This window comes from Convolutriloba macropyga, chromosome 12 (assembly GCF_964194025.1).
Source record: "Convolutriloba macropyga chromosome 12, txConMacr16.3, whole genome shotgun sequence".
Taxonomy (NCBI): Eukaryota; Metazoa; Xenacoelomorpha; order Acoela; family Convolutidae; genus Convolutriloba; species Convolutriloba macropyga.
The window spans coordinates 44,812,651-44,833,744 of NC_134479.1; the positions used below are offsets into that span (position 1 = coordinate 44,812,651).

Below are 21,094 nucleotides of genomic sequence, written 5' to 3' on the forward strand. Positions count from 1 at the left end.
GAATCTTTATAGTGTAAGATTTTGTAAGGCAGAATTTTCATCGTGTCAGATCTGATAAGATACGTTTTAATGGTTTCAATATTGCCGTAGTATGTAGCCAAGTACCTATGAAAGCAAAAAATATAGATCGAGCATGTAAAAAACTGTTTGATGATTTGATTTTGGAGGCAGTTTTGTTCTGAGTCTAAACTAGGTATTATGGCTCAACCTAGCAGACCAAGATAATTTTGGTCTTTTAAAAACATATTTCAGCTTGATTTGATGATCACCGGTTCAGAAAAAGCCCCTGATACCCGAAAAAGCTTTTTCACAATATCCTATAAGTCTCAAAAGACAATGTAAGATAATTTTCCTTGTTGCTCTGACAATTGAATGTTGCATACTGTAGCTTTTTTGGTTACTGCATAAAAGCAATTCTAATATTTTTTCATTTTGAAAAACATGTCATACTTGGAGAAATTTTATCGTATAATATCTGATAAAAGTTTTCCGAATGTTTGTCTTGCAGGATCTTTTAAAGATTTTTCTCAGGCAGATTTTCTATCGTGTAAGATCTTATAACGCAGAATTTTTATTGTGTAAGATCTGACAAAAGTGAAGTTTCATCGTGATAGATCTGATCAAATCTGATTTAAAAAATTTATCGTGTAAGACCCCCCAATACCGAACTCCAAGTGTAAATCAGTCCTGGGCAATTGTAAATGCAAGTCTCCCATGTAATATAATTTGCTCGCTTTCTGGCTTGAAATTTGTTTCATTCAAGCGTATATTAGCGGCGAAAAAGTTAATATTTCACCAGGCGTGCTGGTGCAGAAAGGAGGACAGACCGTTAGGGAGAAAGAGATTGTTGGTTCAATCCCCGTACGGAAATTTATTTTTACAGTCGGCCCAAGTCTGACCATTGTAAAATCAGACTGAATGCAATTCTTGCAAGTCAAAATAGTGACATGAATCGATCTATGATTCAGTATAGATGAGAAATTGCATTTATACTGGCCCAGTACTGAAACGCACTTGGAGTTAGGTACGGGCTGTTAGGTCAGGCGACGCATAATCTTATAAGTAATTATAAGACAATTTAAAAAAAAATTGTAAGACTTTAAACGATAAAAATTCTCAGATGTATGGGGAACTATAAAACTGTATTTGGGATTTCATTATAATCGTGGCTGTTTTGCGATTTGGTCGACAAACCATCTTAAGTTCTACTTTTGGTTGAATTACAAATCTGTTTTGGTAGAGCACAATTATCAGAACTTTATTGGATACTAGATCGAGGAAAATCACCGCACTTCACTATTTTCTCTCGGAAACTAAACCAAACAAATTCAACATAGGCTTTCAACATAAGCATGCATGAGCACGTTATTGAACTTTTTAGCAAATCGGAAAAATCAATCAGAATGTGCTTGGTTCTATTAAAATTTAATGCAACACTAGCGGGTACTGTCTAAAGGGCGTTCAATCCATGTAATTAACCCACTATTACGTTATAGGTGGACCTTTTACGATGGACACAACCCGGACAACTTCCAGGACCTGCAAATTGCGGCTAGAAGTCTGTACATAATGAGCTTGCTGTGTTTCATGATCAGAATGGTACACTGTCTGTCTCTCTCAGACACAATTGGACCAAAGATACTAATGCTCAGCAAAATGGTACGTGAATCTAAGCTGATTTTCTACTGATGAACTTCTGAGTCAGAGTTGAACAGTACTGAATTTTTAAGAAACTAATCTCATCTATCTACCTTAAGTGTTCAATTTTTTTTAAATTGATAAGCAGGAAAATTTTATCTGAAATTATGTTAATTCGGTATTAGAGACATTCGGTATCAATGTTTAACATCGCTGAATTTTATTCTGATTTTTTAAGGAAAATAATTTAACCAGTCACTTTTAATGGTCAGCATTTTGCATTTAAGAAAACAGTTTGTGAAATTAAACTGATCTTTTGCTAAAAATCATTCTGAATCATCGTTGCACAGTGCTCAATCGGTGAGGAACTAATCTCTTCTGTCAATGTTTAATGCTTGGATGCTGCATGTTTACTGAAGTCATTGGGGGTCATTATTAAACAAAACTAAAAATTACTCTGAATTTTCAACTATTTGTAATTGTCACTTTGTAATGCCTCATAGATGATCCTCAGAAAAACATACTGTTAGAATTCATGATCTAATACGAATACTGAGTTTCAAAAAAGCTGATGCATGATTACTAATAAAAACTGGATGGTATCAAGGAAAGGTCCGTTCGCAATAATAATATTTTGGACAAATAACTAATACCCTGGCAATTGTTATTAAACAAAAAAACATCTGATCAAACCCTACCAGACTGCGGGAAAATTATGCGCTCAAAAACAAAAAAAGACTTGCGATCAATATACAGTCGAAGCCTTTTAATTCGTGTTGTGAGGGATTAAACAGTATAGACTAAATAAAATTATTTAAAAGTTTTGTAGATTTTTGATCAATCTTAGTAGTGCGTGTTCATGATCAGATGCGCCCGAGATTGACCATTGTCACTGACCAGATTTTAAAAACTATTCTATTATGGGTTTTTATTATTAAGGCGTTTGTGATAACTAACTCATCAGATAAGCATGCTATTTTGGCCTCATTCCCGGGGCGAGACGAGATGGTTATCTTGTATTATATTGCAAGATTCTTGCAAAAGATAGTTTTCTTATATGATCCGGCAATTTTTTTGCAGAAGAAGTTTATCTAGTAGGATCTTGCAAGATGATTAGTTATCTTGTAGGAGTCTTTCATGTTCGTTCCGGTTGAGCTGCATTCCCATTGGTTCATTTGGGTGAATTATTCTTCATTTATTGTTCTAAAAACTAGAGAAATGGTTGTAGGTATTTTAGTGATTATTTATTTAAAAATTGACAAGCAAGATAACAAACTCAATATTCTTCTCCGGTTAATTATGTTAAAATTTACTTTTGGTATAATGCCAGAATATTGCGACTTCCGAATATGTGCATTATATTTTTATCATATAATTTTGGTTGTGCTATTCATAATTCAGATGTAATTTTATGACACTCAATGTGGACGAACACAATGAAACAATTTTACGCATTCCTTTTGATTATTACTGTTATTCAATGTATTTGACACAATAAATAGCAAATTTTTGGGTTTCAAGTTTTACGCTATCGAAAACCAAAAATGCAATGCGTTTTTTTATATGTCGATTATTTCCATCTTTGTTCATGCAAAGCAAGACTTGTGAGGAGAATTGTAATCTCGTAAGAACCTTGTATGACTAATGCCTATCTTGTAAGGATCTTGTAAGGCGAATCTTGTTTATCTTGTAAGAATCTTTCAATAGCTATCTTGTATGAAACTTTTAAGAAAAATGCTTTTATTGTAATATTCTGTCAGAAAATCTTGTAAGACGATGCATTCTTTTTTTAGACTCTGACAGAATATTACAAGATCTTACAAGATAACCATCCCCAATTTACTCGGGTATTGCAACCATTCACTACAATTACTGTAGGAACGGGACGTTCAACTTAAGCGTTTTTTGGAAACGAACCAAATTAATACTGAACTTTGATTATCCCGGAAACAAAATTAAAATCTAAGTTCAAAACTGTACAGAGATAATAAAGCCAATATAATTTGATCAGAAAAGTTGACTAAGTAAAAGAAGATTCTGATAAAGATTCAATTATAGACCTGAATTCAATTTCTCAACCACGAAATGGAAAGCTTAGATGAAAAGTCGGTATTATTATCTTTTTTTCTAGAATAGGGTCTGGTCAGAGATTGCCTAAACTCGGGGGAGAGAAACAAAAACGATCCGGTTCTTCTTCAAAATAGTTCCAACTTATTTCTGCGAAATTTACAAAAAAAAATGTCCTAATATATTTTGTTTTCTATAGTCTTAATGTGTCTTTCGATAAAAATTGTTACCTTGTTATGTAAGAAAAAACATGAAATAATGATTGAGGTTAAAGAACTAAACAATATTGGCCAATTTGTTGTTTTTCAGACAGGTGACCTGATATTCTTCATAGTGTGTCTTGTGGTGTTCATGTTTTCATTCGGAACAGCCATCAACGCATTCCTCTACCCCAGAATGGGAAGAGACGCAGGCTCGGGAGACAGCGATTCCAACTTCCTAGACACTACAATAAGAAGCATCGTGGATCACACATTCTGGCCCACTTTTGGAGAGGTCTATTTGGTTGCATCCGAAATGGGAAGTAAGTTTCCTCGTCGGAACTATTTATTTTTAGCCCCAGAGGTCACTTTGGTCAGACACGGTCTGGTCAGAAGTCACTTTGGCCGCAGACGGTGTGATCAGAATGCCTCAACGGTACCATAAAATAGTAAAAAGCCAGCTTTAGGTGGTCTAGAGGAGATTGTTTTTTATTCAAATTGCACAGCCAAGATTCCTACCTAGAAAAAATTCAAGAAAAGCCGAAAACCCATAAAAAGTCGATTCTTTTTATGGGTTGCGCAAAAGTCTTTTCAAGAGCATTTTCTGTCAGGTAAACACGGTCTTTACTAAAGTTTTTTGGGACGAGCATAGTCTTTCTGCGGTACGAGAGACCTCAGTTTAGTAGTCCAGCCACGGACAATTCATCGGTCGAATGAGTAGATCAACTTAAAACACAGTTGCATAAGTGAAAACCGATCGAGGAATTCTTTAAATTCTTAAAGTAAAGCAGCCATCGCAGCTGGAGTATATTGGCACATTACTTGATTAAATTAAACTAAGTAATGTAATCAAATGTAATGTGTTATTGTCCGGAAAAATGAGAAGCTAATTTCTCCCTATTATACGCTATGAAAATATGTTTTTTTTGCAAAATATGTTTGTACGCATTTTTCAGACACTTAATAACTTTCAAAATAGAATAAAGGGGGTAACGCCCAAATGGCATTAAGATTCATTAGAAACACATAACTAGCCTTAACATTCCTTCGAATGCTTAGAGTGGTGCAGGTGTTGGCAGGCATGAATTCAAGGTTAAATAGTCATTTTTATGAGTTTTCAGCCTAAAATTTTGATAAAGATTTTTTGCAAGAAATACTTACTTTTTAACACCATTTTGAAAAAAAACAACGTTTTTTTTTCAAATTTCTATGAAATATTGTTTCGTTTCTTAATCTTTTTTGGACTTAAAGGCCAAATACGTACTCCAGGGTCTGATATCAGGTTACTGCATAGTATCTGGCAGCAATGGAATGGTTTTCAGCTTTTTAATAAAAACGAACTTCAATAATTCTACACTATTTTTCAATAAACTAATTTGCTTTTCCAAGTTCATCGATCTATAATGACCAATGATTTTTTAAGCTTGAAATTAGGTTACTGGATAGTTTCTAGAGACAATGAAATGCTTCTGCAGATAAAAAAAAATCACGAATTTTTGAATCAAGCTTTATTTCGATGAAGCAATTGTTTTAAATTTTTTGATTTTTTCCTGAGTTTACAATTTTTAAGGGCCAGTGAAACTTTGTTAAGTCTTTGAAATGGGTTACTGGACAGATTGGAGTAACAAAAACGGTTTTGAACGCATTAACATTGCGAATTTCAGAAATTTCCAATAATTTTACAGTTTTCAATTTTGAATTATTTGTCATATTTCTCAAGTTTTTCTCTCTTCAAGGGCCAATAAACCCTTTTCAAGGCCATTTCTTGGGATAGGCCTCAGGGCCTCAGGGTTAACGGCTTCAAAAGTTTAAGCAATGATTCCTTTTTTGTTTAGTTTATTTGATTATTTTAGTTTCTCCTAGCTTTTGTCGTTGGCTGGCATTGTCCAACTTGTCAGATACAATAGTTTTAAGTTTTTCAATCAATTCTTTGGATTGTTTTTCAAGATTTGCCTTGCTATGTTTTTTCAATTGTTCAAAAATTATGAAATATCATTTTGTTTTTGAAGAATGACGCAGAGTTTGGCGGAGTAGTATTTCTTTAAAACTACAACAGATGAAGGAGCATACTTATGTACTACATTAAAAGCGTTAATGAGGAGTCACACTATATTCGAGAAGAGCATTTTGCGTTGAACTAAAATCGGGCGCAAATTTTAGTCAAGCAAGTTAAATTGGGTCAAACGAAATCCTGTGTGAATAAATTTGGTCCAGCACAAGTCCAGCACGAATAAATTGTGTCAAGTTGCTCGCTAAAGTTGTCCTAAAGTCATTTTATTGGTTATATGAATCGATCTCGGTGTTTTTACATCCTTTTTTGGTCGAGCATAGTCTTTTCATAAGTCAAAGTGTAAACCTGCGAATTATTTTCACGGGAATGGAAAATTACGTGTGAAATAATAATGAAATTGACATTTTAGTTCCGAGTGATTGTGACCCTTCTGTGAATCCGTACGGAAGATGTCAAGACTCGGGCACTTATGAGTTCCTGGCTGCATGTGTGTACGCAGTATACGTATTCCTAACAAACATCGTTCTCGTCAATCTTCTCGTGGCTATGATGGTGTAAGTTCATCCAAGTCGGTAAAATCGGGAAAATGGCAGCACTTTTGTTATTCTCCGCATTTTTTAACTTACTTTCCCAGACAGGGTCACCCCTACCCTCAGCTGAACCGAAGTTTCATTTCTGACAAGCCACTGGTATACAAAGTTAAAGCCAAAAGATATTCTCTAATCTAAAACTGACAGTTATCTTGCAAGATCCTGTCAGATTCTTGAAAAGCTCTTGCGATAATATACATAATCATACCTGAATCTTGCCAGATTCTTGCAACATAATCGTCTTTCTTGCGAGACCCACGACATTTGTGCCCTCTATACTCTCAAAATTGATTCTCGACATTTACTAGCGAAAGAAAGCACTATCGTAAATTCCTAGAGAACAAATTTCCTAGATGACTTCGACAAAAAGAATCGCAATTAAAGCTTATTATCAGCTATGATTTTGTATGGGGCGTTGGTGCAACACTAACCATCCCCGTGTCGAGGAATTTGCATTTCCACTTGTAAGAAATAGTCGTTTTTTCATCGTTTTTCCAAAAACAAAAACGATCAAAGCCCTTACACGATAATTGTCGTTTTCGTCGTTATTCCGTCCTTATTTCACTTGTTAGAAATGATCGTTGTGTGTCTTTACTTTTTGTAAGAAAAGATCATTTTTCGTCGTTTTTTTCGTCGTTTTTTTGTCGTTTCTTACAAAACAAGCGTTGTCTTTCCGTTGTTTCCTACACGGGAATCGTCGTTTTTTGTGTCGTTATTTTTTGTAAAAAAAAGGTGTTAACTGTTCCCAAAATTTTCCAGGTACAGTTTCAACAGAGTGCAGAAGGATGCAGACGAGGAGTACAAGATAGAGAAGTTCAGATTCCAGAAGGAGTTCTATCACAAGCCAGCATTCCCTCCCCCCTTTTCACCCCTCATAATTATCAAAAGGGTAGCCATGTATGTGTACGAACAGACAACACGCAAATACGCCAAAGTTTGTAAGTTGAAACTATAGTTTAAAATTTCAGAGTTGAATCTATCTTACTTCAATCTTCGCTTAAAAATTACGCAAGCTGGTCGAGGCTTCAGGCGGATATGTCATATTTGTCATTTCTCGTGTTTTTAAGATCTGAAGACCTTTAAATTAGATATAAGTTTGACTGATTTTGAAAAATATGCAGTTTTGAGCCCTTTTCAGAGAGACGGTTTGTTTTTAATGTGTCTCCCGGCGAGGTTTTTGGTGCTGTTCATATCTCAAATTAAAAATTCGGACCAATTTCTGACTGATTCAGCTCTTCCGATCTACACGTGGGAGAGACAGAACAAAAGAGACATGTTAGTGAGGGTGGAGAGTGAGAGGGAGTCGGCTGGGAGTGTGAACAACCGAGTGAACAGACTGGAGGCGAGAGTGAACTACTTAGTTTCTGTAGTTGAGGGATCCGCACACGATGAATCACATCGCAGACAGCTCAGGTTGGACCTCCATGTATCCTGATTTAATTACATTTAAAAACGGAAACTCATTTACGATAATGGGTGGGGAGGTTGAAGCTATGCGTTGTATATGCTCACTAAGCTGGGGGGGCTGTAATGGGAAAGCCCCGATTTCCTGTTTCAAGTAAAAATCAACCCTGATTGCTAATCGTGGCCAGGGAAATCGAGTGTGTCCCAAACCCCCCCCCCCCCTAGCTTAATGGGCATGCTTAACGTATAGACCACTCCACATAATTTTAGTATGCTACTATAATTACCAGTTTGAGTAGCTATGATTTCAATTGGGTAAGGGCGGGGGGGCTAAAATGTGAAAGACTTGGGAAATGAAACTACCCAATTTTGTCTTAGTGTGATGGAATCGTTAGCCACAATGCAGAAGTCTTTGAATGAAATGAGTCTGCTGATCACAGCCATTCTTCCACCTTCCGCCGTACAATCCACCGGAGCAAACAGGAAGACCAATCAGAAGTACATCAAGGCACTAACTAACATCGAACTTAGTAAGTAGGAAACAATTGAGTGCTCTTTTAAAACACTCACGTGCACATTTTAAAATGCCGAAAGTCTGCAGTGCCAGAAGTTAAAATGCCAGAAGTTCCTACTTAGCCAGAAGTTGACTTCCGTTGACTTTCGTCATTTTGAAACGTAGGCGTGTTTTAGGCAAGGTTACGTGACTCCCTGCAGAATTCACTTCGAAATTCTGACTTAATATCTCGAACCGATTCGCGGTTCTCGATAAACGTCAGAAGTTCTCATTGACTTCAAGCAGAGTCACTTTACCATAACTTAAAGCTCTTTTGTAATTCTGATAAAAGATTTCAAACTTTCTTGAGATAAGTTCAACCTTTTGAACCTTTCGAACATTCCTAGCCTTTTCCTGAAGATGATTGCCCCGTATCCAAAAACGACCCTATTGTTCAACATCGACTTTTAAAATTAATATGCAGCTGAACCAAGACACTCATCAAGACAAGGTCTTTATTCAGAGAAAATTAGAAAAAATTTTAATGACAAATTCAAAAAGAGACAACAAACCATGATTAAAAACAAAACTTTAAAAAATTGATGGCCAAATAAAATATAATTTAACTGATCGTTACAAAATATGCGAAGACAACGCGGCGCTTGCAATGTTCAAAAACTGCCGTATCCTGATAAACTGAGAACTGACCACAGCACAGCAAGAATATTAACTAAAATTATGCAGAAAATTTGAACCACTAAAGCACAAATATGAAATTTTATAGAACGTAAAATTGGGCACGAAAACATTCAATAAGTTTGCATTGGAGAAAAAGCTATGGAAGCAATATAACCGGCAGAGATGCCTATTGCAAAGCTTTCAATAAAACTTGAGCATTTGAGCATTGTCCTGCGGACATATGACCATACCAATTCGCTCCATACATCTCAATCTCAATAGAAATGAGGTTTAATAATGAATGTATTCATTTAATCCAATCAATGGATTTTTGTTTAGAACTGCGACAGCAAAAAACGGATCTTTTCTGCTAGCCCTATATAGCCGTTAAATGTGAGCCCCCAAAATCTACGTTTTCGCGAATTCTAAGCGCGATATTTGCATTTCGTTGAAACAAGAGTGTCTAGGTAGATTGAAGGCACTTTTATAATAGTTTCCTTTTAAAAATTTTTAAAAATCAAGCCCTTATTGTAGCCGATAACACCAAAAATGATCTAATAGAAAAATTTTTATTGATGCGTACGTTATATGCAACGAATTTTGGTTGGATACGTAATACTTTCAAACCATAGCTGTGCTAGCTTTTAGTAAATGCATCTTGTTCATATAAGTTCACGTTTAAAATTGCTTAGCTTTAACAATATGTTTAAACATTTATAAATGGGGGGTGCCGAATTAAGCGGGGGGGGGGGGGGGGCGCTAGCAGAAAAGATCCCGAAAAACTAAAGAGTCTAAATTGACAAAATAAACGTCATAAATTATATTAAAAGGGTAGAAATTTTGATCACTGTTGACACCACCTTTGCTCAAAGTTGGTATTCTGCTAGCTGAATGAATTAATACGACGAAGTTTAGCTTAATTAAGCTCCACACATATTTGATGCACTCTGGAAAATCAATAATTTTTTTAAAGAAGAGCGCAAAAACTTTTTTGGGGGAAACAAAACAAACAAATCATGAATTAACATGTAAATGTCTGACTTTTAGTTATGTTCATGAAATTTAGATGTTTAAATTGAAAAAAATATATATCTTTCCAGTCATGTCTTAAAAGGGTTACATAACAATTTACCCAATGCCATTATACCCAATGCCAAAATACCCAATGCCATTATACCCAATGCCATTATACCCAATGCCATTATACCCAATTCACATTAATATTTTGGTTCCATAATCCGAGTACTAATTAGCTGAAAATAGCTCTTGCACGTATGATTTAACAAGCGGATAATTTAATCCCATGTTCGGTTGTAATAGTTTCATATCAAGTCCCACGGTCCGCTGAGGCATGGCCATTAAATATGTTAAAACATAGGGTAATAACGACTGCTAATTTGTTGTCGGATTATTGAACGGAAGTATCAAAGTACATTGGGTATAATGGCATTGGGTATATTGGCATTGGGTATTTTGGCATTGGGTATAATGGCATTGGGTAAATTGTCCTGACACCTCTTAAAAGCTTACAATAAGTTACATTTTTAAATCAACATTTTAGGGGCAAAACAAAATTTTTGGAGATAAAAATAAATAACTCTGTGCCATCTAAAATAATTTAGCTATTTAGGTTCTTAATATTGAGTTTAAAAGTTTCAAAACCCGGACATTGTGACGTCAGAGGAATATTCTATGTGAAATTATCCGTTTTGCTGTCAGACTTGACAAAATAAATGTGATGAGATTTATGATACAGGAACGACTGGACACAGTTCATCAAGTGACCTTGACGAAGAGGAGACATCGGGGATACAGAGTGACCAGCCCCCATCTCTATCCAGGGAACGACCAGGTCATCGACTCTCAGGTAGATTCTCAACTAAAAAATAAACATATTATTTTTTGTTCATGTTGTTTTTATTACCTGTACTTAAGTTTAAGAATGGGGTGAGATCTTGAGTCAAAGAATAGATTTTGTAACTCGGTACAATCGGTACTCATCTTTAGCAGATGCGTCTAAAACTGTCTGATTCACATAAGAAAAAAACCATTTTTGAAATTTTTCTTGAATGATTCTTTTTCCCTAACAGTTTTGGAATAGATATGAATATTAATTTATGCTCATACCTGTTCGAAAACTGTTAAAGGCAGATAATTGTTTGCTATGTTTTGCTTATGTCCAACTCGTTTTTTGAAAAAAAAATTGATAACGACTCAGGTGTACACGATTTCCCACCACCTGCTAACAACAACGAAGACGGAGAGGTGACTCCCTCTATCAGAAGTGGAGGTGGCGGAGGAGGAGGCGGAGGAGGAGGTGGAAGTGAGCGGAACATAAGAGTGGCCTCTCTTAAGAAGACCTCTAGTGAGAAATCGAGCAGAAGTGGGAGACAACACAGAAGGTTAGAGTAAACCCGAGTGAAAATAGGGCCATTTGTTGCCTGATTTCTGCTTTTTTGACTAAAAAATAAACTGTACAAAATACAGCAACACTATTTAAACAGAAAATTATTTCATTTTATGATTTATAAATCTTCGATACCAGCATCGCACATATTAAACATTATCAAACATAGTGTCGAATAAAGACATAAGGAGCCCATTTTTGCTCCTAAAATAGACTTGAATCCGTATTGAATATTCAATCCGTAATGAATATTTGAATTATGAGAGAGATTTAGCTAGTATGACAGGGAATACGTCATCAAAAGATCATGTTAAAAAAATTAGTGTTCATATATTTTGTCACAAAGAATTTCTCGTTTCATTCGGACGCTATAATACACTATGATACCAAAAGTCTACCTTCAGCAAAGTTTGCGCTCTTTCAGTGATACTTTTGCTCGAAACGTTTGATTTGCGCTAAGGTGTGAAGAGACGTGAAATCTCAGTATTTTAAACGAGATCTCATTTTCTTTTTTTTCGTTTACACTGAAAAGATGTTTGCATTGCTTTATTATTTTACTGTTTGCCATGCTAATGCTATTCGAAATACCGATTTTCTTGAACAAAAAAATCGAAACCTTAAAATTAAATAGCAAAGGAGTTGCGAGTTTTCTTCGAAAGAATGGAACAAGATTTCTTGACAAAAATACCAAAACCCTTGAGCTCGAACAAGTCATCACTATGTTTTTCGGATACAAACAATCAGATGAGCGGAAATTGTTCGTTAAATGTTACAAAAAGCTAACGGTTCTAGTTTACACTGATGTTTTTTGATAATTTAAGAAGCAAATTGCAATTTTAAAAACTGCTCTTTTTTAAACAATATGACGCTCCTGTGAATAGATAGGCAGTTGTCAGCAATTTCTTCAATGTAGTATTACGAGAGCCGTTACAAATGAACGGATAATTAATCCCGCATTAGAGCGAACGTATTTAGGCGCTAATTAACCATTCTTTCGCCGCGCGCTAAACAAACTAACGCTTATTAAGACTACCAGTACACAAAAATTCAAACAACTCGGTTCGATTTATTTAAATAACACAACTTTAGGCCTGGATCTCCTCGCTTATATCCAGGACAGAAAATGTACGTTGTTGAACGTAGGCGGCCTGTAAAACCACAGTTTCTTTTGATTTAAATTACTTCTGCTTTTGACAGTTGCAATGCAGATCTTTCCCCCCCCCCCAAGTTCAATAAGGATGAAGCAGATTGCTTCAGGGGAAAAGACAATAGAGTCTAATAAAAAGCCCCCAAGAAAACCATAATTGTTGCGGTTTTAGAAGAGGGGAAAAGCAGAAAACAGGCGCCTACGAAATCAATATTTGATGCTCTCAGCTTTTTAGATTTTTATTTTTTTTTGGAGTTTCAATAATTTTTCCGTGAGATAAAAAAGAGTTAATTCTCTTGCCTTCTCGGCCAATAGGAAAATTAAGAAGCACCTCACTATGAACGTGAGTTTGTGATTCGCTCCCTATCGGCCCAAACGGAGCTGAGAGGAATTTATTGTTTCTCTCAGCGAAGTGGGACGGAATAAAATTAGAGAGACAAATAACAGAGCCAACAACGAGCAGCAGACAACTGCTTTATTTTTCCTACAAAATAAATTTCAAAATTCAAACAGAGAAGAAATTATATAAAAGTTTTCTGACTTAGAAGAACATTTTCTAATTTTCAAACAGAACATTCTTACGAGAAACCGACTTGAAGAAGTTTCAACGACGCACTCACTTAACAACAACACAATCAAGTAACAGCCCAACCCGGTTAAATACTGCTCAGTGTAAGCTTGTTCATTTAAACTATCTATTTAATTAATTGAACTTTTCAGCCCCCCAACAATTTTAAATTGAGACTTATAGCACAGACAGGTCTTAGGCATATATCTTTGCCTTCGATTTGTTATATCTTTTGTCAAGTTTGACTGGCATACATAAAGAGATCCCGTATTGTGTGATCTGTAGCAGCCCAGCCAAATTTGATAACTGGTGCGCCCAAAGGATAGAATCACGCCTGAATTTTTGTTTTTCTATCCGATCGGATTAAAATAGTAAAATAACCACTACCACAGAAGTGAAAGCACACTAATAGACAAACAAATAGAGTAATTTATATCAAATTTACGACCGAAATACAGTAAATTTACATTAAAATAGTAACAGGCAACTGATTCTTTGCTCTTGTAAAATTGTTCTGACCCGGGTGGCGGTAATCTATGTCAAATTTTTAGTTTATTTATATAATAATTGAAGTACTTTTACATTTTATAGTCAAAATTTAACCAAAAATCATCCCCCCAAAACCTATTTAGCCTAATTTTCACCCAATTTTCATCAAATTTATGGTTAAATTTTAGTATTTACACTTTAAATAACCGAAATTCAACCAGATTTTATCCCCCCAAAACATATTTAATTTGATTTTAATCCAATTTTCACCAAATTTATGGTTAAATTTTAGTATTTTCACTCTAAATAATTGAAAGTTATACAAAATTCATCCCCCCATAACCTGTTTAGTCTATTTCTAACCCAATTTTGACCAAATTTATGGTTAAATTATAGTATTTTCACTCTAAATAATCGGAATTTATAAAGAATTTATCCCAGCAAAACTTGTTTAGACTGTTTCTGACCCGATTTGGACCAAATTTATGATTAAATTGTAGCATATACACTCAAAATAACCAAAAATTATCCAAATTTCACCGCCCCAACACCTAATTAAACTAAACTGTAGCCAATTTTCACCAAATTCACAGCAGAATTTTAGCATTTTCACACTAAATAGCCGATTTTTAACCAGAAATCATCCCCCCAAATCATATATAGAGTAACATATGTCTAATTTTTACTGAATTTTTGACCAAAATATAGCATTTTCAAACAATTTAACGTAAATTTAACCAGAATTCATCCCCCAATACGTGTTTAGTATAATTTATATCTAATTTTCTACACATTTAAGCACACGTTGTTGCATTTTCACATTAACTAACCCAATTTTGGTTAAATTTAAGCCTTCCTTAGTTGAATATTCAATCTGTTTTATCAATTCCTTGACCCGGGTGGGGTAATATTAATCAAATTTTAACCAAATAAACATCATTTTGACCTAAATTCTCAAATATTAACCAGATCTTAACAAAATTAACGTCACTTTTATCATAATTTAACGGATACTAATCACATTTAAGCCTTAAAAACATCATTCTTATCCAATTTTAACCAATATTACTCAAAAAAATAGCCATATTAACGTCATTTTTACACAAAATTAGTAAATATTAACCAAGTTTTGACCACATAAATCTCAATAAGGCTCATATTTAACAAAGAATAACGGGTTTTAAACTAAATTTTATCCCCCCAACATAGACTTTTAGCCTGAAAATAACATAAATTGATGAGAATTCCCCCATTTTAACCGGTTTCACAAGTACAATTTCACCAATAGAGGTTTTAAACAGTGCATGGACCAAACTGGAATAGTTACTGTAGAACATCTTAATCTAACAGCAATAGAAAACGCTAGAAGGGGTAAAATAACACGGTTTATTACTGACGGAATTACTTTCTTAGCTATTTTCTACGTGTTTGAACATAATTCTCCCGCTGATTTTTGTAAAACTTAGGAATCTGAGAACCCTAATTTCCAGAATTTACTAACTTTGTTAAAAACTAAAAACAGTGTGATCGAGATTCCCGCAGAAAATTTAGCTAATAATTAATTAAAAGAGCGTATACTAGCCTTTTTAACCCAATTTGTACACAAATTTATCATAGAAAAGTTGTTGTTTCATGCTAAAATACGGTCATTAACAGACTCAAGCACTTTAGAAACAATTTTTAAACACAAAAATAGCTACAAAAATACTACTACTGATGTACTAAACATCCCGTACTAAACGTTTTTATACTGTCTTCTGTGTAATTCCATACAAAAATACATTAATAAAACAAAAAAAAACAATTGTTCTATGTTATTTATATGTCATATATTAAAGTAAACGTTCAAGATCTGAATATAAGTATTAAAGTACATAACAAAATAGGCAAAATTTCATATTATTTAACTGACCAGAACAGAAACTTTTTATGCATTTACCATCACTCTTCTAGCGAAACAGAAACTGAAATCTACATAACTTACAAGTGGACCAACCCAAACTTTAAGGAACTTTTGTGTGCTCTAAGAAATCAGAAGTGTGATAGAATTAGCATAAACGTTATCATCTTGTGTGTGGATGAGCCAACAAAATAAAATTTCCCCGTTTGGTTTACAAATCTTAAAAATCATTAAACCCAAATACATAAACGTTTCTCCTGACGATCCGAGTTTACCAGATAGAGTTAAATTACTTATAAAAACAGAATTTGTCACACAAATTAGATTTTCAAAAATAAACAGATTTCACCAATACTCTGTTGAATTTAAACACTCTGAAAGCACTTATCCTTGGTTATTAAATTTTACCGTTGAGCAAACCGATATTTACTCTTGGGTTGAAATTTTTAGCACTGATAACGGCAAAAACTTTGAATTTAAAATACAATCATTAAACGGTCCTAAACAAATAAAATTCATATTACAAAACAAACAGTTCAACTTTCTACTTTAGTATTAGCGTTTTATTACTTAATTGTTATAACAAAAATATTTTCTATACTAATTACCCAAACTAATAATACTTTCGTATAGAATATTCTTTTTGTACACTAAAATAAAACAAGGCAGCGAACGATGTTGCGTACCCCGACATAGCGTTAGAGAAATTTACAGGTTTAGATCCATCTGAAGATGCCCAGGAATTCTTTAGTTTAATACAAAGAAAAATCCAATTCTCACTAGGAACAAGAGATCCTGCGGATGCTGGCTTGCAAGCAGCTTACGACACTAGACAAAAAGCGTTGTTTGGTTCGGTTTTGCGTGGGCCCGCAGCCCAATGGTTTGAAACCTTAGCGCCAGCTTAAGCATGGAACGAAGTTAGAAATCAGTTCATTGACCGTTTTACTGATGCAAAAGACAAGTATAGGAAAAGAATTGAAGTAGAGAGTATTAAAAGGCAACCAGATGAATTGATAAAAAGCTATACACACCGAATAACAAAAGCAGTTGAAAAAGGATGGCCAGATCCAGATTTTAACAACGACCAGCGTAACGCTAAGTGTATGGAGTACTTTGTAAGAGGATTAACGCCACCTGCACTCAAACAAAAGGCACATCAGCGGTTAAGAGAAAACCCATCTACAATTACAGGATCATGTAGCAACTAAAGACTTAAGTTTTTCTGTTAGCAGTGAATTCACGGGTACTGCCTCAAGTAGTATTGACAATAAAACAGAAATATAAGGGTTAAAAAACCAACTCACAGAAATTGCAAATCTAATGAAAGATCATAAAATAAACGCCACATACAACAACGACAATCCCAGATTCAAACAAAACCAGACTAGATTCTGCAAGTTTTGCAAACTTTCAGGTCACACAATAGCTTTCTGCTTTAAGTACAAGGACTTTAAAAACGAAACTCGAAACCCACCCCAACAACGAGAAAAGTTCACAGACAATTATAAACGTAGTAGGAGCCATTCACCAGGTCAACAAAATTACAAATCAAACAATTATGACAATCGAAATTCTAGGGACAGACAGAGAAATAATTATAACCAAAATCAATCCAATTATCAAAACAACTCTAGATCAGACTACCGACATCGATCACCGTACCCATCAAACTCTTCAAACAATTACCGATCATCTTCTTACGATAACCGATCACAGGAACGAGACAATAACCGTCGAAACATCTCTTACATAGATAACAATAGGCAAAATAGTAGGGATAGACAAAGCAACGGTCCTCCAAGATCAGATAATTGGTATCGTGATAGAAGTAGAGACCATGACCGGATAGGACACCTACTAGACAAAACAATAATACTCCTTCAAGAGATAACAGTGAAGGGCGAAGCCCTCGAGTTCACTTTACCAGTGAAACTTCCAGAGACTATTACAATAATGAGAATCATAACGACGAGTATTTAAACTGGACAGGTCTCCGTTCATAAACACTACTGATAACAAAGCAAGTTACTCACATATCTATATTAATTTATACCAATCCCTCGGAGACAAAAATAAAAATAACGGCTTAGAAACACAGTTTTTATTGGACACAGGAGTATCAAGCTCTTTAATTAATTACCACATTTATCTTGAACTATGTAAATTACAACACATTGAGATGAAAGCTTCAAAAAATCATACTTTAGCGGTTAATGGTGAGAAACTAAAACTTCTAGGTCAAATTACTTTCAAAACTTCTTTCGACATTGAAGGAAAGTATCAAATGGAAGTTACCACATGGGTTTCAGCAAAACATGGTTGCAAGCCGAATTTGTTGGGAATGGATTTCCTTGAATCTACAGTAAAATCTATTGACCTAACCACTCCAAAAATTGATTTGAAAACTTATCCTGAAGTAGCCGTCACATTATCTAGATACCAAACGAAAAGCTATCCATACATTAGCTCTTAAAAAACTGTAACTCTTGACCAGCAACTACCATTGGCACCAAAATCAATTCGAGCAATATCAATTAGACCTCCGAATGAATTCTTCAGAAAGGGAACCTCCTTCGTAATTGGACGTGAACTGCAAGCTCAAGGAATTTATACTTACAACGTTCAGTGTTTTAGAAAAGAAAAGGATTTACCAATAATGCTAAACAATCCTCAAAACAACAAGGTTGTCATCCAAAAGGGTCCTATTGGGCACACTTTAGAAGACATTGAAATTAGACAAGACTGAGAATTTTCTGTAGTTGACAACGTTGCATTCATAAACCACTTAATGAATAGTGACACTAATTGGGATCAAATATTCCATGTTAGTGAAAAACAAGGTCCAAAAATTTCAAAAATTCAAAATTTCTATGCAAGCAAAACTCCTGAAAAACAAAAGAAAACAGAAAAGCGAAAAAGGCAACAAGATTTTACCAACAACTACGAATTAGAAACAGACTTTAGCGACGACCTCAAGGATCTTAAGCCACAATTAGAAACAACTGATGAGAACATCAGACCCGTTGAACTTCCCAAAGAAAAACTTAACAGATTTGACAAAACCGATCAAGCGTTTCTCAAAAAATTTGATTTCAGTCAAGCTGATATCAATGACGAAAACTTAGACAAGTTACTGGGGACTTTAACTAAAAATAAAGACGTTTACTCTCAACACAAATACGATGTTGGAAAGATAAAACAAAAGTTTCATGTTGAACTTTTACCTAATTCAACTTTGACAAAACAAAGACCATCCAAAGTACAATTACATTATCAGGAAAAACTAGAAAACCTTTTGGAACAACTGTGTAAAACAGGTATAATCCGGGAAATGGGTAATGATAAAGAAATGGGATCAGAATTTATTAATCCAATCATAATCCTACCCAAGTGGAACACAGTAAAACTGGTTATAGATGCCCGATATCTGAACTCAATAACAGACCTTAGTCGATATTCATGGCCACTCGAACCAATCGGAAGTCTATTAACTAGATTAAAAGTTAATTTCTTCACAACCAGTGATCTTTGTTCAGCCTATAACCAAGTCCCTCTAACTGAAGAAACCAAACAGCTGGTAAGTTTTGTAATTGGTCCAAAGCAATACACATTTGAACGCGGATTTTACGGCCTATGCGGTCTACCTAATTTCTTCAGTCGTATAATGACTATCCATTTTGCACCATTAATTAGAAAAAAAACAAGCTATAACCTACATTGATGACACCATCATGCAAGCGCAAGATGACACCGAAATGTTTGAAATAACTGACAAGTACCATGAACTTTTAAGGAAATCAGGATTGAAAGCTCAACTTGAAAAGACTAAATTTTTCCTTAGGAAAGTACAGTTCTTGGGACATGTGGTAGGTAAAGATGGGATACAACCAGTCAAGAAGCGAGTAGCAGATTTAAAAGCGCTTTAGTCGCCTGAAAACAAACGTGATGTCATGAGAGTTCTAGGTTGCTTAGGATTCTACAGCATGTACATCAAAAATTTGCATGTTGACTGCAAACCATTTTATGACCTAACCCGCACAGAAACTAAATTTGTCTGGACAACAGAACACGAAAAACTGTTTAACGACATTAAAAACAGGATTAGCGAAGATAATATCTTAGCAATACCTGATACTAAATACCCTTTCCACGTGCATGTAGACGCTTCTTCTATAGGAGTAGGCTCAATTCTCGTTCAAGAGTTTCCAGAAGGGAAACGAATAGTGTCTTTTAACTCTAGAATTTACACTAAAGAGGAACAAAAAATGAGCACCACAGCACGCGAACTTTGCGGCGTAATATCTGCACTACAAACTTATGAGCATTACCTAATTGGTTCTCCCCATCCAGTATATGTGTACACCGACCATAAGCCTTTAATGTATCTATGGGGTAGAAGAGGAAAACTCTCTCACAGGTTTTTCAGGTACCAGTTAGTAATATCTCAATTTCAGAACTCGAAAATTATTTGGACTGAAGGAAAAAACTTAGCTTTTCCCGACATCCTAAGTCGCAATGTAAAACTTAAAGATCTGGACAAGTATCAACTTAAACACAAAAAGATACCAAAAGACATTAGTTTTTACGACGAGCATGGTAACGAGGAAAAATACTTCATTTTGCGTGATAATGAAAAGGGACCAGCAGATGACTTTTTTCCAATCCTAAAACAAAGCATAACGGGTATCGACAAATTCATTTTCAAAAATGACAAAATGGTAAAGCAAAAGTACGACAATAATCAAAACAGACTTTGCTCAATAAACAATATTTCGGAAGATTTCTCGTATGGTTCATCAATTAACCACTATAGGCGTCACCGCAAACATGAAATAACCCCTGTATCAGAACAGGAGGAAGACGAAACGTCTGATCATTATACAGAAATTGATTCCTATCCTGATGAAGGGATAACCGAACAAAATTTTGACCCAATTTCGGAATTTGAATTGTTCAATGAGAACCAGTCACCGGAATTAGATTTTGACAAACTCTACATTGATCAAACTAATACCACAGACTCGGAGTACAGATTCCCTCTAGAATACGATAAAGTTTTTCTCGTGAAGAATAGCACTTGTATAGATAAAACCGAATTAGAAAAAAAACTTCCCGAAAATTCAAAAATAAAAGATGCAAGAGAACTCATTGATAAACTGACAACCTTCTCTAAAGAAATTGATTTAAATACATCAGTAACTTGTCAAGAACAATTAAAAGATCCAGTAATACAACAAATTCGTCAATTAAGAACGAACAATAACAAAGATGAAAAGAACATTGAATTCCGACAATCTAAAGCCATAATGTCATACATTAATAACTTCGAAAAACTGAGTTTTGTAGGCAACATCTTATGTACTCAACAACAAACAGACGAACCAGATATTGAATACTTAAAAATTTGTGTACCACTGTCATTGTTCTTTAAAGTTTTTCAGCTAGCTCATTGTGAACTGTCAGGTCATGTAGGTTTAGATAAAACACTTGCTAATGTAAAAC

The 21,094-nt window shown here is 34.8% G+C and overlaps 1 protein-coding gene across 1 annotated transcript in view; it reads left to right on the plus strand.

Annotated features, from left to right (window-relative positions):
* LOC142351166 (uncharacterized) overlaps window positions 1-21,094 on the plus strand; it is a 61,524-nt gene that overhangs the window by 11,338 nt on the left and 29,092 nt on the right. Inside the window, exons 10-17 of the mRNA XM_075403282.1 lie at window positions 1,497-1,659; window positions 4,015-4,228; window positions 6,326-6,470; window positions 7,266-7,444; window positions 7,739-7,919; window positions 8,289-8,440; window positions 10,838-10,948; window positions 11,300-11,483. Coding sequence (XP_075259397.1) covers window positions 1,497-1,659; window positions 4,015-4,228; window positions 6,326-6,470; window positions 7,266-7,444; window positions 7,739-7,919; window positions 8,289-8,440; window positions 10,838-10,948; window positions 11,300-11,483 — 1,329 coding nt within the window. The remainder of the gene's footprint in view (window positions 1-1,496; window positions 1,660-4,014; window positions 4,229-6,325; window positions 6,471-7,265; window positions 7,445-7,738; window positions 7,920-8,288; window positions 8,441-10,837; window positions 10,949-11,299; window positions 11,484-21,094) is intronic.